General features: G+C 40.6%; 1 protein-coding gene across 1 annotated transcript; it reads right to left on the bottom strand.

Annotated features, from left to right (window-relative positions):
* Positions 1-557: 557 nt before the first annotated feature.
* On the bottom strand, positions 558-25,459 carry LOC108575297 (dynein heavy chain 5, axonemal-like). Its single transcript, XM_017938057.1, is given in 36 exon segments — positions 558-669; positions 757-944; positions 1,472-1,766; positions 1,856-2,307; positions 2,616-2,927; positions 3,342-3,568; positions 3,641-3,731; positions 3,733-7,162; positions 7,738-9,095; positions 9,708-10,149; positions 10,478-10,754; positions 10,822-10,960; positions 11,054-11,248; positions 11,588-11,954; positions 12,273-12,445; positions 12,581-12,967; positions 13,247-13,385; positions 13,568-14,373; positions 14,736-15,409; positions 15,780-16,008; positions 16,084-16,338; positions 16,616-16,779; positions 17,026-17,271; positions 17,555-17,805; positions 18,197-18,595; positions 18,653-18,835; positions 18,903-19,078; positions 19,214-19,437; positions 19,899-20,098; positions 20,180-20,409; positions 21,166-21,339; positions 21,424-21,701; positions 22,577-22,800; positions 22,883-23,037; positions 23,921-24,160; positions 25,367-25,459. Coding segments are annotated over 36 exon segments (13,785 nt in total).

Genomic DNA, 25,459 nt, shown 5'->3' with positions numbered 1-25,459 from the left:
ATTATTTAAATACTTCTATTTTGAATCCAATAATATATTATTTTATATGAGAGTATAATACTAGTAACTAACAATAGTTCTTTATTTATTTGTCACACGATATCAACATGACACTGTGTCAACAATATCTTTATAATGTTAGTGGTAAACATTTACTTAAAAAAATTGTAATAGAAAAATAAAGAAACAGCTTCCAAAGATAAATATAGTAACGAAAAGATTTTTGTATTTTACTGCATTGTGTAAAGTAAACAAACGCTTTTATTGCGAACGTTTAGATGGCGATACAAATTTAATAAAATATATATAAGCAGACGTTTAGAATTTCAATTGTTTATCTTCTAATTTGAAGCAGAAGCAAGTCATGCTGAATGCTTGTAGTGATTCCAATAGTTTTAGAAATCGTTGGTCATATAAATTTCTTTAATTATATTATCTAGTGTGTCGTTTGGTAATGCTACATAAAAATTAGTTACGTTCATTATGTGAAAATGAAATGGTATTGTAGTAGCAAAGAGAATAAAGACAAAATAATGCCGTTTGTGAGACGTGTCTCTTTATTTTATGTCACACAAAAGCGCTACACCTCGCAATGTCCAATGTCGAGGATTATGGTCAGTCTCGAAATCTATCGAACCGATGTACTTTGAATCTGTTCTTTGCGGTTTTCTATATATAGGACATTCATAAAGCTTCGGATCTTTTCCTGCAGTTGTGTTTATCGCATAAATATAAATCACAGGCATCTGTTCGTACAGAACTTTCGGCTTGCTTTCTACCAGTTTACTCGTTTTGCGATCAAGCGAGGCACCTTCCAAGAACAGACCATGAACGTAAACTCCTTCCTGAGGCTGATTCTTTATATCCTCCTTGTTAAAACGTGTGATCAAATTTTGCAGCACGACGGAGTCAAGTGCCCATCCTTTATGTGCTCGAGTCACCTCCTGCGGATTAATGCAAATTGTACATTTCAAAGAAAATACATCTTCTTTTAAATTGGTAAATACTCCGAAAGGTTCCGAAAGGTCTCGGTCACCGATCGACACGAAATTTCGTCGGAAGAGAGAGAGAGAGAGAGAGGAAGGTGGGTGGATCTCAAATATAAAATATTACCTTCGGCCAATCATTAGTTTCCGAGATATTAACAAAAAACTTTCAGTATTACAGCACTTGAAGGCAACGACCACACAGCGAAAACGGTTGTAATTAGTACCATCTGCATCAATGTGTTAGTCACGTCTGTATATACAGTTTCAATCTATAGTTACCGAAAGGTTTTTGTTAATATCTAGAAAACTAACGATTGGCTGCAGCTAATATTTTATATTTCGGGTCCACCCACCCTCCTCTCCCTTCCCACCAAATTTCGTGTCCAGTTCCATTTTCATCAAACTACACCCGTAAATACAAAGCAGCTTTTTTCATCAACGAAAGAAAAAGAAAACCATGTTAAGTGAAATGTCTAATTAACTTGTCGCATCGCGGTTAGAAATCCTTGAGGATTGAAGAAGCCGGTCATCCAGAAGACTTTAGGCCTGCCGTGAGCGCACCACTGTCTGAACTGATGGTCCCTCTCCAGAAGTTCTGTGTACCAAAATCCAAGGGTCGCCGATTCCCAAGACAATTTCAGCCATTTCTCCGGGATACGAGCATCGTACATCGCATCCAGTGATTTTCGCAGACCTTGACTCATCACGATGGTACCTTCGATGGCTAATTTCAAATCTATCAAGGTACTGCGCACTTCTTTGATCACCCTCGTGATCCTGATTCAAACGTTAGTCCACCGATAGTCGATTTTTATTATTCTTAAAACAAGAACGACAAAACGACGCGGAAAAGGTAAATGGTCTACCTGTCGATTTCTTGTCTTAAAAATATGTTCATCGGTAGTAACGCTCCCATTCGTTGAAGCGCCTCTTTCACCTCGAAAGAATTGTATTGCTTGGGTAGTTTAGCCAGCATGTCGTTCGCAAGCTTGTACACAACATTCTCCCTGGTCTCACCACCTTGTGCACCGCCTTCTTTCGGTTGCACGCTTAAAATCGTGTCCAGTATCCCTTTCGCTGTATTTATCTGATACGTGATGTCCGCGTTCGGATGCAAGCCGAATACTTCCGGCGTGTCTGTCGCTGGCAAACTGTCGATGTAATCTAGGTATCCTTGAAGATTCTTCGTCTGCGGTACCTTGTACGCGCGGTAAAATTCGAAGCCAGGCCGTAACAACACGTCGCAGAACCAGACGTGGGTGAACGTGGTCAGTAATCGTTTGTCGAAGTCATCGGTCACTCTACCGCCGTATTGAACCTGTGAATTAATTAGACGTGACAAATTTTTCTCTCCTTTTTCTCTTTCACACTTTTATATTGTAGGAATCGACGGGAAAAATTTGATGGACCCAAACGGGGAATCGAAACCGGAACCTTGGGCTTAGCAAGTCGAGGCTTTGCGCACTACGCCAACGAACTCCCCCTCTATTCTCCCTTATCGGTTTCCTATTTGGGTATGGAGGCCCCGATACTACAATATTTTGCGAGATTTTTCCACGTCGATTGTACGTCGACAGAAAATAATTCTAATTTTATTAACGTTTGTGCAATTAAGATCTTTCGAACCTCTCCAAGCATGTAGCAGACTGTTGGCCACGAGACTCCTCTCTTCGGATCCATGTCGTCTAAATGGTTCTGTATGAACTGAACGGAAGCAGCGAAGTCAGCCTGATTGAACTCGTACGGTATGTTCCAACCGAGAGGGCCGAACTTCCTGCGTTCTTGCACCACCGTGTGCAGAAACGCAACTGCGTACAGCAAAGGTGGCCATTGAGATTGTGTACTGTAGTCCAGTGTGTCTTGAGTGATGCCTTGGTAGGTCCTCTTCAAGCTCGCTCTGATACCTTGCGGTGGTTCGTTCGTAAATTTAATAGCCATCTGGAACGAAGTTAACGCGTTCAGGACGACAGCAAAATTCAGGAAACACTCGCTTATGACTGGGTTAGTTCGATTTTACTGCAGTCTTTATTTATTATTAATACTTAATTTTTTTTTTCACTTTCTAATCTTATCACCTTTTAAATATGTACATGTTTTTTTCATAGAATATTGTAGAATAGCGTGTTGGACATTTTAACTCTTTGCAGTCGTATTTTCCGTAGGCACAGTAATCTTGCTGGTCTGAATTATTTTTTGGTAGCGCGCGCTCACTCAATTATTGCCCAAAAAACGTATACATTTTATTCAAATGGGTCCACAGAGAGTTTCAATGGTAAAAACGTCTTTCTGGGAATATCCCGTGGTTCGACCGCAAAGAGTTAACGAAGATTTTTAACAAACATAGGATAGAACCTGTAATAAGCCAATAGGAAATTGCGGATGCACTTCCGTGGTCATCCACAGTCTAAACGCCTCGTGAACAGTCTCCGTTTCGACAAGTGCATCCATGACTTCCGTGCAGAAAGAAAGCGACAAGTGGATATTCTGCAGCAACACCCAACTCCCAGTGTTCATAGCTTCCGAGATCAATCGTCGTGCATGAAATTCTTGTCCTTGACCCATCGACACTGATTTTAATTCTGAAACAGAAGTTGTATCTCTAACTTTTATATCTCACTTCTGTGTGAATTTCATTTATCGAGCATGCTTACGAATAGACTTCTGTTTTGCCAACGCTGTTATCTGCGGGCTAGGATCCGATCCGATCGATAGTATACATACGAGCGGTGTCCTAACTTCAGAACGATTCGATCACGTAATTTCTCGCCTGTGACAAAGTTCTGTCCGGGCTCCACGATCTGATTAAAAGCAGCTTTCTGAACACGTCGAGTTTCTTCTGGTAGCCACAAGGAAGCTCTTCTTCCTCCGGTTTCTCCCTCTCGTACCACACTCGCCATTCCCTCTCGTTGAACTCGATTTTCGTGAGAACGTCCGAGAAGATCTCCAGTTTGTTTATCTCGACCAGGTTCAGCCAAGTTATGTCGAGGATCCATCTGAAAGGTTTGGGGATAACCGCGTTCAGATCCAAGGACGCGCCACCCTTTATGAAAGCGTTGAATTCCGCGTGAGATATCGCACCTCGATGACAATCTATCTTCATCGCTAGCATCAGCGTGAACAACGACTTGTGTCGCTCGTACAGACTCCTCAAAGTGAAGGCCCACACTTCGTAGGTCAAATGACGAAGGATTATGTTTATTCGTTCGGCTGTGATGGGACTTTTCGTGGACTTGGTGATGGAATTGTCGAATATCGTCAAGAATTGTCTCAACGAATTTTGATACATCACGTTCACGTTGCTCATCTCTACGATCAGGAAGTACAAGATAGATCCTCTGGACGCGACTGCGCGGAATTCTTCTCTGGCCAGCGTGATCTTTTTCTCCGTCAACGCTGACACCTTTAGTTTCTCGTTCACAGACTCTGCAGTCACTTTGGTCTCCCTGAGCACGTTTATCAGCGCTTCGTCGTCTACCAACGAGCCTTCTGAAGACGTGAGTCGATGCAGTAGGGTACTTTCGAGCTCTTTCATCGATCTTTGATTCGTCATCACGGATTCGAAGAGAGCTACTCTCTCAGCTTCCAAGTCTGCTTTCTCCATGAGGATCACTCTACCCAGCAACTGATCTTCCAGACCCAGCATCGTGACGGTGAAGTCGATTATCGAAGTTTTGGCTGAGATCTCTGGACTGTAGGCGGGGTTTGGTAACTTCGTGGTGACGTATAACATGAAACCTGGCATCACGTCACATTCCTTATCTCCGACGATTACCTTCTCGATGGAGCCAGACTTGATGAAATTCTTCTCCAGCACGTTGTCCAACACTGGATCCAGCTCTTCTGCTATGTCTTCTATCAGCAATGGTCTACCCAGAGAGAGACTATCCTCTAAATGAGTCCTGAAGTATTTGTGATTCAAAGAAGTGATCTGCAACTCGTTCATACACTCCTTGTTCTTTATCCACATTTTACCCTGATTCTGAGGGTCTATCAACAGAGGATAGGAGGATGATTTAGTCACGATCAGTGCATTCTGTACGGACAATTCGTCGTTTGGCAGTCCTTGAAGCGTCCACTCTGACATCGTTGCACTCTCCACGAGCATATTCGTGATATTCAGATTCTTCGTGAAAGGAATACACTTGGTGGCTAAGATGTTCATCCAAGAAGACACCAAACTAGCTCTGTACTGCTGATTATAGGGCCCACAATAGGACAAGAAACCCGTAGCTAGTAAAACGTCTCCAACTAGTCGACCTAATTGAACCTTGAACTCACTGCTCTGTTCTGTCCAACGTATCTTCTCACCGCCAAGTCCGTTGATCAGTGCAGTCGCAGCAGTCATCTTCCTAAGGCATACGTTCGCAGCTTCGGTTAACCGTTGCTTCTCAGAGACTGCAGAGTCGTATTGTTCCTTCACCGCCTGCAGAGCCATCTCCCTTTCCGACAATTCTCTCTCAGCATTCGCCAGATCCTCCATGGCCACCTTCAACCTTGCTTCCTGCAACGCCAAGTTAGCTTTCAGCGGAAGGACCTCTTTGTTTACAGAATGGAAGAAAGCCATGGCCTTCGTCCAGGATAACAATCCTGCCACGTCGCCGCAAACTCGCCTAGCAGTCTCCATGTTGTAGTCCTCCATCTTGAAGTAAGGCTGCAGTAACTCGACCATCTCGTTGTTGATTATGTCCTTCGGGTAGTTTTGCAACTGAAGGAGAAACGTCGTACTGGCCATCAACTTCAAGGATTCCGCCCAAGAAGGCTTCGGGCACGGCGCAGCCGTGTCTGGAACAACCGGTCCGATTTTTCGTTGGAACAAGATCAACACGCAGTCCATGATTCTCATGATGAGATGAGGCGGTCTGCCTAACTTTCTGACGGTAGCTATGTGAGCAGGTTTGATGGTGTTCAACGCAGCTTCCGCTTCTTCCAACGCCGGCTTAGCAGCCTCTAGCTTTTGCTCGGCCAACGCTTTCTCCTCAGCGATATAAGCAACCAATTGTTCAGCTTTCTCCTTCACCTTTTGGACTTGATTCTTGAACGCTTCCGCCTGCATCGCTCTTTCAGTCACTTCCAGGAGGACGGTCTCTGCTTTCTCGGAAGCTTGAACCAGCTCTTGCTCCATCACAGCGAGATCCCTTTTCAGTATTTCCACCGATATCGAGGCTTCCTCTAGTTTAGCTAAACCGGTGTCCATTCTCTTCGCTCCTTCTCCGAGTTCGTGCTGCTTGTTCTGGTAGATGTTCTTGTAGCCACCGATGAAGTTTAAGTACGACTTCGGCGTGACGTGAGTTGCGCGACGGAATCTCTGAAAGTACTCCGCGGATGTGACGGAAACGATGTCCTGTATGGAGCCCAAAGCGTTCACCAGTTCAGCCTTAACCTCGTCGGTGCAGGCGATGTTGAAGTCGTGCAGGAAGTGTTTCGCGACGAGAATTAAGGCGTCCTTGGGCCACGGCTGGAACCAGTCGATGGTGCAACCGGATATCAGGGCTGGGAAACGTTGCGCGCGATTTCGGAACTTCTCTCCGACGGGAGAGAAGCAGAAGACGACGTGGAGATTCTGACAGGTCCTCTGAAGGAAGAAATCCATCACCAGCTCGTTGTTGATGGATCGTTTCGGATTCTCGCGTCTCAGAATCGGTGTTAATTCCAAGATGATCTCCTGCTGCTCGTCGCGAGTGAACAGATTACTGATCACGCCTGAGCTGAGAATGTTGTTCAAGTACTCCAAGAAACCTTCCTCTTTGATGTCCAAGTCGGTGAATATGAACGTGGTGCCTTTTCCTTGAGCTCCGCACGTTCGGTACAGATATCTCAGATCCTCCAAGAAATTCGCAACGTTGTAAGATCGCGTCAGAGTGATCTGGAAGGTCTTGTAGCCCGCGATGAAGGACGAGAGCTTCGTGAGACTTTGCTTGCCCGATCCTCCAACGCCTACCAGCATCACGTTTCCCTTTGGATGTCTGATCACTCTGGATATCTTGACTAAATGTAGCATGGCGTCGGGGAAGAAGACCAAGTCCATGCCGGAGCCTCGTTGCATTTCGTTGAATTGCGAGAGGAACATTTCTAGCCTGTCTCTTAGGATTTGGTCGTCAAAAACTGGTTCGTACACTTTTGGCAACTCTACGTCCGCGTCCTCGCCTTCTTCGCCGGTTGGCTCGGGAGCATCTCTGGAAATTGTAGTAAAAGCATCGTTGTATTGCACAATTATGACAATGTACAGTTGATGGAATTAGTATAGCGTGGACGTAAAATCGGTCAGTCGTCAAAGCACAGATAATTCGTGCATTCAAGTAGCAGTTTTAGGAAGATCAAGAGCTGAAGATTCATTGAAGGCCATTCAATTGCAACTTGGAATTACTTCTCCCATTTTATATATATTAAAATTTATATACGTCTTAATCCTTAACAGCTGCAGGTTAATTTGCAAAAAATTTAAATATCAATTCGAAAATGACATACGACTCTAATGACACCCTTTGTTGGATCCCCTGGTCTTCCCCTTTGGTCCTGACTTTTTGTAATTATTGCTATGCGCGTGTATGTTTTTTTTATGAATCATTTGTGTGATTTTTAATGTCTCGCCCTTTAGTGTCATTGTAGAAGTGTGTCATTTAAGTAGAAAAAGTGCCTGTACTTAGGTATTGTAGATTATTTAACGATCGCAATTTGGCTCATTGTGATGTTTGCACAGCTTTTAAGTCGTACAGTTCATTCTTCATAAGTGTACACTTCATTCACTTGCCTCATGAAATCCACAAATGCAGGATTCTGGTCCAGCATGCTCACGTAATTTTCTCCCAGCCTGTCGTTCACAACTGTCACCACTTCCTTCTCGAACCAATCCTTGTCAGCTTTAATTGTAAACCTGTCGCTGAATATACGACTGCATTCGTGTTTCCAGAGCAACATCAAGACACTTTCCTTATCAATGACCGTGGAGAGTGTGCCAACCATGCCTTGCCAAATCCTCGACAAATCTCGAAGGCTGAACACGTAATGGAACTTAGCCGGTGTGGGTAACAAATGACTTCTAGTCCTCTCCCAGAGTATTCTCGTCAGTGGAACCATCTTTTTCACGAGATTTCTAACTTCCACCGAGAATCCTCTCTTAATATTGTAATGACCTTCTCCGAGCACGCTGAAGATACGATCGATGGACGCGTCGTCAGGCAAGGTGCAATTGAAGATACAGAACTGCCTCTTCAATCTCGAGGGAATGTCGTTTCTTCCTCCTCCAGGTTGACACATCGCTGCGAGAAAAGTCACGTCTACAATGCTGGTGAAGTCTCCAGGTTTCTCCAGGGAGTAGAATCCCTTCATGTCCATTGTTTGTCGAACGATTTCGTTGGTCACTTGGTCGCCCCATTCGTTTATCTGCGGCAAGTTCACGTCGTCGATGAAGACCAACATCTTCTTCCCACCTGGCGGACCGAAGGTGCTGCCCAATCGTTTCTCCACGTAGCTCTCGATAGTTTTCTGGAACTGATAGGGACTGGTGGCCGAGCTGAAGTTGAACGAGCGACTCAACGTTGTCTCTGGATTCGATTTCTTCATGTACGACTTCATCATGACCGTTTTGGCCGAGCCTTGTTCGCCTATCAGCAGAACTGCTTTGTCCTGTCGACCGATCAGGTCGATTAAGTACTGTACCCTGACGTTGTCGGGAATTGGGACCAATACGTTGCTGTAGTCCGGTGTTGAGTATTCTGGATAAACGTAATTGGTCACTATACTCGTCCACGTGTCCCATGTACCCTTCTCGGTTACGTAGAAATCGAAGAGCTTCGCGTCAGGGTACCTGTCTGAGCTCGGTAAATCTAAATTTTCGAAATTTTCACGCATGTGCGAGTCGTACTTCAGCCTATCCGACGTTTCCAACAGCGCTCCTATACCCCATATCAGAGTGAACACGTAGAAACGCTTTAGGTGGTCAGCTGTCATCGGTTGTCGTTTTTCCTCCTCTGTTTCTTCGTCTTCCACTTCTTCTATGGACGTTTCCAGCGGAACTAGTCCCTCGAGAAGGCATAACATCTGTCGCACTATGTTGCACTGTAGGACGTCTATGGTCAGTGATAAAGCTTGAGTGCTCCATGTATAGATCTGTAAAAACGTTCGAGCGGTACTGTAGGAAAGCGTTAAATCGTTTTTGGAATTTTTTTAACATTTTAATTGGTACTCTCTGAGACGGAAGTGACACCTCCTAGTTGTTCACAATGTTAGTTATTTCTGCAAGCAATTTCATTTCAAGGAAGAATGTTAAGGATTTAACTTATTTTTTGAAAAATACATTCTTTTGAAAAAATTATCGAATGCTTGAGTAGAGAGAAGAAAGTAGCGCGTGGAGCTCAGGAGTTTGGCCCTGGAATGAATGGGGGTGTGATTAGGTCATATCTCCATAAGCTCACGTTCTTTAACACAATCGTAAAAATACGAAACGGAGTATTTAAAATTGCGTAAAATTTAGGCGGCGCGGGCAAAGTGCCCTTCTTGCCCATGTACTGCTCCGGGGGCAAACTCCTGAGCACCGCACGATTCATGGGCAAATGGAGAAATTCGGTTCGAGTTTATCGTTGATAGAAGAACGATATTTTTAAGATCTTATCATTTTAAGATATATTTTAACACGTTGACGTTGACTCAGGAGATTCAAACACCAACGTGGCAGCGAACGTGTGAAAGATCTTTTCCGGTACCCAATAGTTTTTCTCTAACCTGTGCAAAAGAATCCGCGAAACACTGTCCAAACACTTCCTGCTCCAAAGGTGTTCGACTTTTCAGCCAAGCAGTCACCACAGGATTCCAATCCAGTCCCGACGAACTCATGTACACCATTCCGTTACGGGACACCGTGGCTGGACTCGCGTTGTCGATATTATGAGGCTCGAAGATGATCTTGCAGGTTGGAGCCATCGATAATCTATCACCGTTCGCTAAAGTCAGTGTTTTATTGTCGTCTAATACGGAATTCAAGTTCTCGATCCAGATACTGTCGACAGGTCCATCGAGAACCATCCACACGTGTTCTCCATCTTTCAGTTTCAAGGTTTTACGCCACAGAGCTGAAAATATCCCATCTGTCCAATCGTTGGTCGCGACGTCTAGTCGACCGAACATTTGGGCAGCAGTTATGCTCTTCGGATTCATTCTCATCTCTCTGTGAAACAAGTCTTAATCAAGTTTGAATTGTCGAGGAAGTCTATCTTCTTATTTTTTAATTTTTTTTCCTTTTTAATCGTTCGCTTTGAAGGGTTGAAAATCACTTTGAAAGTTGGAGGTAGCAAATATGTTTAGTCTAATATCTCGAAAACTAAAGATGCACGGAGGAATTTCTTCAATGAGGACGATTGGCAATAAAAAAGAAGGTACCTGTGAAATATCTTTTTCTCAGTACTGCCATATAGCAAAATTTCATCAATATCATCAATAAGTTTATTTTTATTGTGACGTAAAATATTTTAGGACTTTTCACTCTAATTACATACCTGTGAAAATTGCCGCACTGAGTTAGAGCTTTCATCAGAATGTGGATACAAGTGGATTTTCCAGCACCAGTCGGACCTAACGTCATTATTCCGTGTCTCACTCTTTGCGTTTCGTACAGCTGTATTAATTTCAGCACCCACGGTGGATGATATATCAACCCTGCTTCTTCCACTTGTTGGTTGATAGCTGCTTCCAACTCGGGGTAAGAAGTTTTCTCGAGAGCCTGGTTTGGGAATAGATCGGCCACCAGAGAAATAAACAACGGTTCGTCCTCGTCTGAAATCAATCAATACACTCAAAAATGAACAAATAATTTTATTCATATTTTTATACGAATATTTACCTATCAGTTTCGAAAGATTCATGTCTCTCAGAACTCGCATAACGATCGTGCTCTCAGAATCTTTCGAATTTACCCTTTTCGACGCCCCCAGCGTTCTTAATACGGACAGTATGTTTCTCAGACCGAAATCATAATGAACCTTTTTACAGATCATCGAAATGTTGTTAACTCTTACTGAAATTATGTTTCACGTGTTTCTTTCCTTTTTTTTTTTTTTTTTTTTATAAATTACCTGTTTCGTGAGTTGTTCTTCGCAGAGTTTGTACAGGGTGTAAAATTTTCGAGCAAGCGTGATGTTTTCTAAGAAACCACAGCTGGCTAATTTTACGCGAATAATGATCTGTCTGTCGGGGACCATCATGGCGACGGTGCGGAATTGGATCTTCAGGTTCTCCGGAAGCTCTTTTCTGCCGGCGTATCCAGGATTCTGTGATGCATATTTTTGTTTGATTGAATGTGTAAGAAAAGAAATGATTCCACTTGGGAAATAAAATAAAAAAAAAATTGATTTACAGCTAAACCTTAGTTTTGGAAAACCAAAAGAATTAATTTACAGTTAACGATGAAAAGGCAAAACTTTCTATGATAATTATCTTTCAAACTACAGTAACAATTCCCAAGTAACAACTTAAAAATAATTTCAGTAAATAAGCGTCTATATTATAGAAAAGGAATGTAGAATCTTTTTTCTTCTTCTCGCTCAATCAATGACAATTTTAATTCTTGTTTCAATTTTCCTTGTTTTTCAACTCTCAATGTTCTTCACCATGGTTATAAATATTCCAAGCTCAGGACACATGTCTATCAGATCTCCATCGGTGAAAACGAACTGCTTCTTCTTCTCCTTCTTCGCAGCAAGAACAACAGCGACTTGCTGAGCAGCTACTGATAACACTGGCAACTCGATCCTGTTGAATTCGTCGAAGCAACCCCAAGAACCGCTTTGTGCTAGACCCTTGTAAATTCGCCCCAATCCTCTGTAGTCCATTTGATCGGAACAATTGAACACCACCACATATTTCGCCAATGTTTTGCCCATGTCCTTCACAGTTTCTGTTTTACCAGTTCCAGCTGGACCACAGGGTGAACCACCCATGGACATCGATAATGCTTGTGCCAGAGTTATGTAGCATCTGTTACAAGTATGAAATGAGAAAAGAAATTTTTGTCTACATTGAATCATTTACGTGTCAAAGATTTAAGGCTTTCACAGCCTAATTGTTATTGTTATTGAGGCTTCCGGAGACTGAATATTCCATAAAGTATTATAGTATTCCTTTGACTATAAAGTATTATAGTCAAAGATTTAAGGGTTTCAGGGACTGAAGCATAATTATTATTATTGAGGCTTTCAGAGGCTGAATATTCCATAAAGTATTCCATGAAGAATATTAGGACATCTCACATCTCAAAGCCTCAATAATAATAATTACGTGATTCTGTGTAATTACCTGTCTGTTAACGGAGTAATTACCAGTCGTTCTGTGCAGCCCAGATACTCATTTTGATACGTGAAATTTACGTCTGTTATGCAGATCGACGTTCTGTCGTGGTCTTCTTTGAAGTAGAATCTGCATTGCTTCAGCCATTCGAAATCATTCACCGATCGTACGTTCAGGCGACACTGTAAAATGTTACTTTCGTAAATTCCTACTTACCAGATGAAGATGTAGCTATTTTCTGTTTTTGAAAAATTCATTTCATGAAATGGAAATGTGTTATTTCTGAGGATACGAATTATCATTGTTCACGAAATTACCAGTATGTCAAAGATGTCACGTTGATGGACGTGTATAGTGATCAGTGTTTCAAACTTCGTTCTCTCGATTTTCGCTAGATCTCTGGTAGTCTGATCGATCAGAGTATTCAACAGATCTAGGAACCTGTTATTCGTTTCTGCCATGATCTTTTTGTCTGCACGAGCTTGAGCCAAAGCTAGCTCGCTGTCCCTGGTCCAGATCATTTGTATTCCTAGCAAACCGACTTGAGCTGGCATTTTGTCCAAGAAACCGAGGAAATTGAAGTTTGCGTCGTTGATCATGGAGTAGCACTGTCGAATTACAGAGTGCAAAGACTGTTGGGAGGTTTGCAGAAGTTGCGTTAGCCATGTTTCCACTGAGCCTTCAGCTCTAACAGCCTTCTCAAGCTGTAATTTCATCGCAAACATTCGTTAATATTATTCTTCGTTATTAGTGCAACTTTTAATCAGGATAAAAAGGTTCCATATCACGACGTTGTAAGTATTAAATTTTCAGGAACTTAGATAACACCAGAACGTCGAAAGCACCATTGTACATAATTGCAAACAAGCGATTCACAAGGAGAGACAAATTTGACTTGCTAGTGTAATACGTACTACGATAGTTTCACCTTCCGACGAAACAATGGCGGTCATCTTGTTATATTCGATGTCGTGAAACTTCACGTAGCGCGTATTATCAAAAATAGACAGCAAATGGTTCTGAATCGTGTGAGAATCGGAAGCTTGGCCGAGTATCTCCAGCAAAGCGGGGTCCGACACGAAGAAGAACCTTGGAAACATCATACGCTTTTTTTCCAAGTATCTGCAATCATACACGTGCACACCATTGAACGTAGCTCAGAAATTCACTATACTTCCTACCGAAATTACAAATTTTCCAAATTCTCACATGTAGCAGAATTTTGTTTACCTCAAAATAACCTGATATACCTCAAAATAACACTGAAAATTCAATTTCAACGTCAACATCAACTACATACACACCCACTGAGCGATTTCTGACACAGCTCCAGCTGCTCCTGCAGATGTGGCAGGAGTTGCTTCAGCAAATCGTCTCCCACGCAACAAGGCACAACTCCCGGAGTCTCGTGAGCTCTCTGCATGATCTTCTGCCAGCTCTTGTCGATCTTACTGAACCTCTTCGCCTCTTTCGGCAACTGTTTCGCTATATCTCCGCCAACGAACACAGCTTCCAGGTAAACCCACATATTCTGCACCAGCAGCCATCTTTCCAGGATCTCGTTGGTGTTCGACAGATCCGTGAGCCACTGTTGTATCTGCTTTCGAAACGGCGCGTTGTACCTGTTCGACATCAACGAACCGAGCACCATCAAGCTGTCTTCCAGTTGACCAATTGTCTCCGCGGTTGTGTCTCCTCTCAGCAGCAATTCCCCTCTGTTGTTGAACGTCATGAAGGTCAACTCGTGAGAGGACCATTCGTTCACCACGGTTCTCAATTTCGCCTCGATGTCCTTCTCCTTCATGGCTGAAATGCAGATGTCCTCGATGTCCTCTTTGCACCTCAACAACGGCGCCTCCAGGATGTTCTTCAAGCAGAATCCCTCGCTCTCGAGGTCGAACTGATAACCGGTCACTTCGATGATCCTGTGCCAGTGGCGAGGCTTCATGGCCTTGTTGGCCATTAATTCTAGAAGAGGACACATGTCGTTGAAGTCGTCGATGGTCTTCTTCAGGGCGAAGAACGCCGGCCATTCTTTCAGGCCCTTCGGTAGCTTCCGGCACCGGTTTTGAAACTCCATCAGCTCGTTGTTTATGTCCTCGATGTTCACCTAAATTTTGTGTCGATATCTTAATTTTCTGTTTTTCAACCCTCTGACAGCTATTGGCGCCTGTAGGCGTTCTATTTCTATTTAAATTAATTCGTGAATCTTGTTTCTTACAGAGCGACCACTTTACTTCTGAGTGGAGAGCAGTCAAAGGGTTAATTTACACAGTCATCCCATGACTTCGTGTCGAAAGTGAAAAATATTTTAACGAAAATCCAAGGAAATTTTATAGCGGCGACTTAATCGCCTTACCAAAGAAAACAGGAAAAGTGAAATGAGAAGGCATTCACGTTCTATTTTTATCAAATTCAAAGGTTCCTTGGAAATTCTATTGAAAAGTTTGATTTTTGAAATTTCTCACTTACCTCACCCCATGGAATGTCGTAATAGCTGTTCACCCTGTCTATGACGTCATTGTACAATTTATACAGCTTCTGAAGCAAGTTCAGCTCCTTTCTGATCTGCGACAGTTCAGGATAATCCGTGATAGGCAAGCCGAACAATTCCTCGCCGCTCTGGTACGTCTGCAATTTCCTCCACATCCCGTCGAATCTATTTTGAAACAAAATCTGCCTGTCCGAAGCTTCCCTCGGGCTCAGACCAGCTTGCATCGGTCCGGAAGATCTGTATTCCTCGCAGTACATCTCGTTATCGGCACGGAACCTCTCGAGATTGTCTCTCAGGTCTTCCTCGAACTGAGGTTGCAACTTCAACAGTAACACGTGACTCTCTTGCGCTCGCAGAAGTAACTGCTGCCAGGTGTATCTCAAATTGTCAACCTGTTCCAGGCATTCTTGGTCCACCGGAACTTCGTATCTCGTGACGATGTTGAAAGCTTCCTCTATTGGGTCGATCTTTAATTCCATGTCGACCTCTTGCTCTCGAATTTTCTTTAAAGTGTCCATGATCAATCGTACGTCGTCCAGATCTCGTATCTGACGATCCAGCTTGCGCTCCATTTCGTTCATCAGCGCGTAGACGTATTCCATCTCGCGGCGATACTTCTTCTTCATTGCTTGGCCGATCTTGTGGGTGCATGCTGCGAAAGTTTTTCTTTTTCTCAAATTTTCTATTTCGTTTTTGTTTCCTTTTTAATTTGGCGATCCAAACGATCCAAGAATGATTTGACGAATTTTTGTTTAATTTGAAGGTTTAATTGTTAACGCTTAAGTGTGAATCTTTCGCTAGTTTTAATTGAAAACGTTTTTTTTTAATTTTCTATTTCGCTCATTATTTATTTTTTTAATTTGGCGATCCAAATGATCCAGAAACGATTTGACGGTATTTAATTTAATTTGAAGGTTTGATTGTTCCGTTATTAACGCTTAAACGTGAATCTTTCGCTCGTTTTAATTGAAAAGTAAATGGAAGAAAGAAAATTGTTAAATTTGAATTTAGTACAATTTCACCTTTGATTTCCGTGTATAAGCCATATTTCAATTTTTCCGTGGAGACAGCAATGGAACTTCCAAAGATAATCATGTCAGGTTCAGTCGCCAGAAGATCTTCGAGTTCACTGTGCTTCCGAAGAGTGGCTTCAAACTCTGGCAAGGAAATCTGTAACAATTCTCGCATATTTCTCTCGTTCTTCCATAAAAATTTATACGACTTCCATCTGTCGATGAATTCAGCCAGATCCTGTAATAAAAATTACAACCTTTATATCGAATTGAGAATTCTTCCAAATTTTCATAAAGATATAATATTTATTACCGGCTTGAATTCTTGCATACACGTGTTCAGTATTGATAACAGTTTTATCACTTCTTTGTTGTCCATCACCATCGCGTGAAAATTCTGTTCTTGAACCGGAAAAATTGGTCTTTCTTCGGAGATGATTTTGTACAATTTACGCCTTCTGATTCTTGGATCTTCTGGCTCCTCCTCCTTCTTCTTTGCAACTTGCCTTTGAGCTCTCATTACAATGTCCGCGAAATTTCTTCTTGGATATGCTTGGCCCCAAGAATTCTTGAATTATTTAATTTCAGTATTTTAATTAATACTGCACATCTTTATTTCATTCTACGAAATTTCTTCTTAGGTACGCTTGGCCCCAAGAATTCTTCAATTATTCAATTTCAGTATTTTAATTAACATTGCACATCTTCGTTTAATTCTACGAAATTTTTTCTTGGATATGCTTGACCCCAAGAATTCTTAAATTATTTAATTTAAAAATTCAAAGTAATGCTTTATTTAATTCTACGATCGTGGAAATTTCGAACTTAAAAATTTTAATATTTACCTTATTAACCCTGGAATTCCACTGTGAAACTCCTCTAGCAACGCCAGCAATCGTTTTACCAACTAAAGTTAGAGCTTCCTGCACGTCGTCCAAGCTAGGTTTTACAGTGACCACTGGTATCATCAAAGTTGCATGCAGTAGAAATATCGGATTCGGTGTCTCCTCTGTTTGAAGGATCATAATTCATTCATTCAACCATCTGCAAACCTTCCCATGCAATATGCGTGGTTTATTTAACCCTGGGTTAGTCTGTTAGGGTCTGACAAGTCCAATTTCATAATTTTCATTCTTGCAATTATTGATCTCAATTTATGAAATTTCAATTCTTCAGTGAGATTTCATTGAAATCAAAATTCTCAAAATGTCATAAATATTAGTCAGACTAACGTTAGAGCCAATGAGAGAAATACCTGGATCGATTTCTCGAATAAATCGTTTTCTAATGGCGTCTAACGAGCTTCTGGTGACCTTTATGAGAACGTCCACAACTTTTCTGGAGTAATATCTTCTCATTTCGGACACTGCATTTCGCACCATGTCCTGCATTCCTTTTGGAAGGCTACCAGGCGTGGCCAAAAGTTGATGAGGATCGTCGAATAAGTTCCAGACCAGAGACCAATCTTGTTGAACTGCTTGATCTAACGTTTCTTCGTCTTCTATGAGTTTATTGTGCAAGGAGAATATTATTTGTAATATGTGACAATTAATATTTACAATTTGTGTAATAATAATATTATTATGGTGAAATTAATATTCCATAATAATTAGTTCATTAAATTAACTTCTGTTAGAAAGGAGAAAAATGAAAATATGTGGATTTTAACGCGAAAATCGTAAGAAATTCAAGATAAGGAAGGTGAAAAAAGTTTTGAGGCCAGTCTTGTTTACTTTTCGTCAATTAAAAGGAAATCAGTGAAAGGAGATAATGTCGTGTCTCACCTTCGGTATTAAAAAAATCGAATTGACTGGAATTAGCGGCGCTTTTGAAGTTTTCCGCGGCGTTCTTAACGAGATCCAGCACTTCCTCTACAGCCTCTTCTACCATCATACTCTTGCGATACAAATCTACCGCTGCGAGTCTGCATATTTCCTCGGTCTTCTCCACGAATTCTTCTATCGTCCACGGTTGATCAGATTCTGGTAGAATGTGTAACGTGATCCTCTGCATAGTTGTCAGCACCTCTAGAATCCTTGGAACGAACCAGACAAACTGTTCTTTAATTCCTTAAATACACTCGAAACTATGAAAAACATTTTTAAGATAATCTCTTATTTTTCATGAAACTCGACCTAACAATTTCAGAAAAATTTACAATTTTCAAGAGATTTCCTTTTATTATACCGTACTTTGTCATAAACATTTGAAAGATAATCCCTTATTTTTCATGAAACTCGATCTAACAATTTCAGAAAAATCATTTTTTGTTTTAAGGAAAAATTATAATATTCAGGAATTCGGACATTTCTTTTCATCGTACTATATTTTTCTCATAAACATTTTTAAGACAGTAAATGTGAGAAAAGTAATGTTTCTTTTAATAAAGAGGATAAGAAGAATTGTTACATTATATTTTCTCATACCTATTATCGTACACATCGTGAACCCTCGTGATCAATATATCGAACTCCTTGATCTGTTCCTTCGTGTTCTGATAAAACTCCCTCCACTCAGGACTTGTCCAAGTCAACGCCACCAAACCAGACTCCAACAACGACGTAACCCTCACTAAATGCGGCAATAACAACGGTCTCACTTCAAGTTTCACCCTCCTAGCTGTAGCAACATACTCTTCGATCATCAATTGCATCGAGTCCGTAATTAGAGTAAAATAATCCTTCTTCGTCAGAATCGTCAACGCGACAATAGGAATTTCCAGATTCAACTTAGCCAAACAATCAGCCTCCCGAAGCAGAAGAGTCACGCGACTTTCCAAATTCACCTTGACTTTCCCCGTTTTCTCATCGACCGCCAGCAAAGGTCTACGATGATTTTTCAAAGTAGAACACAATTTTAATATTAATTACTGATTGATTTACCGTTTCAGGCAATCTTCGATCACCCACGAATTCTGATGCGTCCACACTTCAGCTATGTCTGATTTGTATTGGCTCAAAACGCTCAGAGCGTAATTGTACCTTTTTTCCAGCTCCATAGTCAGTGGAAGCGTTTTGAGAACTGGATGATTCGAGACGGAGGTGGCCAATTCGTCGAGGTGTACTCTGAAGAAAAAATTCAGTAGAAAGATTTGAATTTGTCAATTGGTAAATTAGCATATTTATCGTTCACTTGAGTGAATTAGCCCAAGTTAGCCTCCCAGCGATGGCTGGCATGTGCCTAGGCAATGGCGGATCATCCCTCTGTCTCTTGAACAATTTTAGAATCCTGTCGACTTCTTTGTCGCAGTATTTCACCACTATGTTGTATTTTTCGTCGAGTTTTGTCAGCGGTATGTTTTCGCTAACCTTCAACCGATGGAAAGATATTGTCGTATTAATTCTTCGAGGAGAAATTTAGTAATACGGTCGAACAAATGCAATCACGCGGTAATTGTGTAAATTTACGTGCACTGTTCATTTAGTTAGGATGGGTTACTTCACTTTTTCGAATCGAGTTAAAAATCGTATACCCTGAAGAGTTTCCCACACGTCCGCGTAATTTTTCTCGATGATATTACCGATGTGCTGTTTTAACGCATCAGTTTTTGACATGAAGTCGTCGTAATCGGTGTCGAATTCGGTGTTTCGAGGGTCTAGGTAGTCGTAAGCTTTGGTTGTTGCCACTGTTTCGGCTTCCTCGAATGTTCTGATCGCGTCATCTAACGCTGTGGAAAAAGAAAAGAGATTAAAGATTCAGAAAGTATTGGAGATTGAAAAATCCATTTAATTATTCGTAAATTAAGACGAATGACGATAAAATTCCCGGAAAGTTCTAATCGCGTTTAAAAAATTGTAAACCAAAAGTATAGAAAGTATTGGAAATTGAAAAATTCGTTTAATTATTTATAAATTAAGACGAATGACGATGAAATTTCTGGAAATGTCTAATCGTGTCATTTAACGCTGACGAAGAATAAAAAGAAAGAAACAATTAAAAATTCACGAAACACTGGAGATTGAAAAATCCATTTAAATATTTAGAAACTATGACGACAAAATTCCTCGTCTAGAGTTGTCGAAAAAGAAAAAAAAATTGAAAGCTACAAATTCAGAAAGCATTGGACACTGAAAAATCCATGAAATCATCTATGAATAATTAAGACGATCGTCGATAAAAGTTTTGCACCTTCTCCCAACAAAAGCCCCTCCATTCTTCGTTCAAAGAGATTCTTATAATCCTGTATCAAGTCGAACACGGTCAAAATTTTTCTTATCCTGGCGCAGAAAGAATCGAACCTTCCAAACACGTGAGTCTCCGAGAACGAGAACTCTTGTTCAGTCACAGCTGGTGAACACCTAACCAATCTGTACGTTTCTCTGTACGCTCTTCGAACACAAAGATACTCGTTATTGTTTTCTACATGGAAAATTAGATTATCAGGAACATTGATCAAATTTCACCATTACTTGTTCAATCTCAGACAATGCTTCAGCTTAGATCGTGCAGCTGCTCGATCTTGACCCCAAACAGTCTCTCGGCCTCTGTTCGTTACGTAGTCTCGACAAGCCACGATCATTTGATTCGTGATCTTTATCATTAACGAGCTGGTTCGCTCTGAGGTGTTGTAATACCTCGAAACGCTGTATATTAGGCGAACCGTTTGTAACAACGACACGAGAGAGTCTCTCATTTTCACCTAAAATGTTTCGTCGATTAAAAAGGAATTAGCTGATATATATGTATATATTTTTCAGTTATTGATATAATTTTTTAATTAATGATATAATATATGTAGGGATGACCGAGCGTGAGTGCGTTGTTTGTATGAATGCGTTGTCTATGTGAATGCGTGAGGGTCTATGACCGGAGCGGTAAGGACCGGCGTGCCAGGTCGAGTGTTTGGGATAGCGCGAAAGATATTGAACGAATGTTTAGTTTTAGTAATCAGGCGAGGAGTGCGTGAGTGCGTGTGTGCGTGTATGTTTTCTTCTACGGAAAAGTGTGCATGTATGCAAGATGACATTAGGGCGAATGCGAGGGAGCGAAATGCAGTATGAATCCAGCGATTGATTGAGCGACATCCTTAGCGTAGCACGTATAAAGTATTAATAAATGTAGTATAGAACAAAGTCCGTTCGAGTTTACTATCCCTCCTCACATAAATCCCCTACATATATATATATTTTTTAATTGAAGGGTATTTGTGGAGAACACTGTAAGTGTCAGAAATCAAATTTTTCAGGAGAAAGAAGAAAGTTAGCTGACTTTAAATTATTTAGAAAATTTGATTTCTTTTTATGGCTAAATGTGACTAAGAATGCAGCAACCCGAATGCGCCACAAAGTTTCCTATTTTTTGCATTAATGTACCTCGTCCAAATTCATGGGCGACTTAATGTTAAAATAGCGATGATAAATTCTACTGGTAAAACAGTGACGATAAATAGTCTTACTGGATCGTCCAGATACAAACAGTGGCAGCATTTTTCTAACGCTTGAATGAACTTCGCATTGTCCTTAGCTTCGTTGTAGCAATAAGTCACTTCGTCCTCAGCATCGACCCAATCTTTTATCAACTTCGATCTCGCGACTTGCAGGCAAAGAAGCGACATTCGTATCTCGTGATTCTGAATGTTTACACGCGTCGTAAATAATATTCCGCTTGTTATCGTTAATTTTAGAGATTTTTAGAGCAATTCAGAAAGTGGTACCTGAAGTTTATCGACCAATTGACTGAACTGCGCGCCTCTTCGTTTCCAGTATTCCAATTCCTGTTGCGGTCCAGAATTGTCGTTCTCCCGTTTCACCTGTTTACTCTCTGCCATGAAGTCCTTCAATTTTTTAATCCAAACTTTCACTCGCTCTTCCACGATGTTCACCGCGTTCTCCTTCGCCACGAACGCCTTTGCCTCCTCGAAGTTGCGCACTTCCGTCATCAACGTCTCGCCGTCCTCGAATATGCGTCCTTCGTGAGCCACCTGTTCACATACTGCGACATTTTTCGTTAGAAATAGTAAAAGTCAGAGGAGAAGAAAGAAAGGTGAAAATTCGAAATTAACCATTTCACTTGAGAGTTGAAAGCCTGTAGGCGTAGAAAAATAGAAAAATGGTGTCCTTGAAAATTTTCGCTCTTGGCGCCTTTTGGCACACTTTCACCTTAATTTCTGTCCTTTGCGCCTTAATTTAACAAAGGAAATTTAAAAATGATAAATTAAAGATTTTATTTAGCAAAAGAAATTAAATTAAAAATTTGATTTAATAATGGAAATTTAAAAATGATAAATTCCCAATTTAATTAAAAATTTTTCAAGAATTTTGTCCGCCATGCGCGTTGCGTACTAAAGTCTGCCGCAGCGAAAGGGTTGAAAAATTAAAAACTCAGAAAATACGTAACAGTATGGTTGAGTGAAGGTAGGGACTCGGGCCGGTTTATGACCCGCAGACCTCTCGGTCTACGGAGGAACCCGGTCCCAAAGTTTGACTCCCCCACGCGGTAAGGGCTGGGTCAGGAAGGACCCAGCCACGTGTTCGCGCGACACGGTCCTTGCCGGGTAGAAACCCCCAACTTGCGCCAGGGTTTCCCGAAGGCAAGAGAGGGGCGTCAAAGCCCGCATATAAGGACGCGTTAGGAGCACTGCTGAAGGAATTGTGAGAATCGTGAGAATTGTAAGGATTGCAGGAGAACAAATTGAACCGCGTAGTCAACGACGACGACGAAATAAATATAGTTTTTGAAATTATCCGGGCAAAGTATTGTTTAAACTAAAAACACCTTACAAATATTAGAAATTGAAGAATAGGTACTAAAATATAACCTAATTCATGATTTTTCTTCTCTCGTACAATTCAGTGTGAAATTGTTACCTTTCAGAGCGCTGCAAAAGGACCTCAAACCAGGTAACAAAAGGCTTTTGATCATAGGACAATCGTCCTCTCCTTCGCTACCAGGATGTGCCAACGCGTCCATGAAAACATACTCAACTACTCTCTGTATCGCTGTTATTATCCCCACTTTCTTCGTGTCTATTACACCGGTGTAAAGATCCTTCTGGAAACCCTCCTCGGGTAATTGTTTCGAGACGTTCAATCTAAAAAATGTTTCAACCCTTCTTCGCTACAATACAATTTTTATTGTAGGACTACATTTGATAAAATTGTCACTGAGATTACCTGAACATGTAAATACATATTCCAGTGCAAGACACTTGCCATCCATCGGTCAGAAATAGTTTCTTCTTTCCTGGTTCCTTTGTTTCTTTCTGCTCTTTAGTTTTTGGCGTGGATGAGTTTGGACCTGGTCTGGAAGTCGTGCTTTTCGTTTGTATCTAAGTGACAAAATTCACTTGATGATTTTATTAACCAGGACACCGTTCAATTCGTTAGAAAAGAAGAAATTATAATTAGTAGACTAAGGCTACGCATAATTACGTTCTAAGTAAAACAATCCTATCATACTGTAAACCCTCTCTACAAGATTTAACCACCAAGCATATTCTATTAGACTGCAAGAGCACAGAAAAAAGTAGCTCTAAATACCTAACAGTATTAACCCCTTAACGTTCATGCTCGCGTCTCGCACGTGCACGACTGATCGTCCAGTAAGTGGAACTTTTTAAAATTAGTTTCTTTCACTTTCCATACTGCGTTGTCCATTCTATTGTGGCAGAAAATTTATTTCTATAGCCTAGAAAACGAAATTGATCTTACATGGCGCATCAAGTTGAGAAAAGTGTTAAGGGGTTGAAGTGCATAAAAATGGAAGGTAGGATATTCAAAATTCGTGGTCTAATAGATTGAGTTCGTTATTAATTCTTGTACAGTAACGTGATCCCTCTGATAATTGTAAGTTTAACTCAGAGGAAGTGTAGAATGCTACAGAAGAAAATTAGTAATGTAACTTGAGATTGGATCTTAAAGTATATAAAAATGGAATAGATAAGAGATGAAACGGTATTAGTGTTAAGAGCGTTAAGGGGTTAAAGAAATATTTGAAATAGAGGAAAATCTCAAGAAAGCAGTCCAGCTTATTCATAGAGTAAACATTTAATATGAAATATAGAATAACCGCCAACTATGGACGCTGATAACCAAGATATCGATGCGACCTTAAATTAAATAATAAAAAAAAAAATTCTGCGATCACATTTGGCAAAACTGAATTAAATTTTCATTCTTGCTTGAGAATAGCGATCAACGTGATTTAGTTACAGTTTCCGCAGAACGCAGAGTCGCAGGTTCCTCCACTTCTTGATAATACCAGACAAGGGTGGATCTCATGTGCGGCAAAAACAGTTGATTAATTTCGTCGAGCATGTCCCCCTCGAAAACGTGATCCATGATTTCGTGGCGGGACAACTGCGTCGCATCCATCAACAGCTGGAAGGCGAATTCTAGGCGAGGATCCATCTCCCCTCGCCTCGCCTTTCTCTCGCATTCCTCCCGACGTTTCTACCAAGGGAATCGAGAATATTAATTTTCCCTCTGTCAGGGTTTAGGAGAGGCAGTGGTAATGTCCTGCCACTGATCAGACGTTGCGTTCTTCTTACAAGGGTGTCTATTGGTTGAAAGTGTGGTGCAGTCATTATTTACATTCTTATTCTTTTAATTTTATTATTTTATTTAACATGTTAGTCTTTTTATTGTCATTTTGTATAAAATAGAGAGTGTCTCATGAAAACTGCGAATTTGAAAAATGTTTGAAAATGATCTATGAAGATTTGAATTTTTCTAATTTTCTTCTTTTGAAATTGAGCGAAATTTTGGTTTGCTAATGATCACTTCTTCTTTCTCCTTATTTGTTTAATTTTATCATTTTGTATAAAATAGAGAGTGTATCATGAAAACTGCGAATTGGAAAAATGTTTGAAAATGATCTATGAAGATTTGAATTTTTCTAATTTTCTTCTTTTGAAATGCAGCGAAATTTTGGTTTGCTAATGATCACTTCTTATTTCTCCTTATTTGTTTAATTGTATTATTTTGTATAAAATTGAGAGTGTCTCATGAAAACTGCGAATTTGAAAAATGTTTGAAAATGATCTATGAAGAGTTGAATTTTTCTAATCTTCTTCTTTTGAAATTCAGCGAAATTTTGGTTTGCTAATGATCACTTCTTCTTTCTCCTTATTTGTTTAATTGTATTATTTTGTATAAAGTAGAGAGTGTCTCATGAAAACTGCGAATTTGAAAAATGTTTGAAAATGATCTATGAAAATTTGAATTTTTCTAATTTTCTTCTTTTGAAATTGAGCGAAATTTTGGTTTGCTAATGATCACTTCTTATTTCTCCTTATTCTTTCAATTTAATTATTTTGTTTACTCTGGTCTTTTTACTGTTATTTTGTACAAAGTAGAGAGTGATTTACAAAAATTGTGAATCTGAAAAATTTTTGAACACGACCTAAGAAGATCTGAAGTTTATTAATTTTCTTCTTTCAAAATTAAACCTTTTACTTCACCAATGTATCGTCTTATTTCTCCCCAATTTCAAATTTTAACTACAGAACAAAAATTCCACGAACAATTATTACAACATTCCACCACCGTATAATGAAACAATCACTGGCTGAGCTTCTTTCGATACATCTTACGATAAAAACGAAGAAACATTGAAAATTCGATAAAAAATGGTTAGAAGATAAAAGAACGATCAACCTGAAGAACATCGCCAGAGCCTTCCTCGTCGCTACCCTCCTCCGAATTCTCCGACTTTTGTTGGATCAACAAGGCAGGCGCTTGTACGAACAT

This window comes from Habropoda laboriosa, unplaced genomic scaffold (assembly GCF_001263275.1).
Source record: "Habropoda laboriosa isolate 0110345459 unplaced genomic scaffold, ASM126327v1 scaffold244, whole genome shotgun sequence".
Lineage (NCBI taxonomy): Eukaryota > Metazoa > Arthropoda > Insecta > Hymenoptera > Apidae > Habropoda > Habropoda laboriosa.
This window is presented reverse-complemented; position numbering and strand designations above follow the sequence as displayed.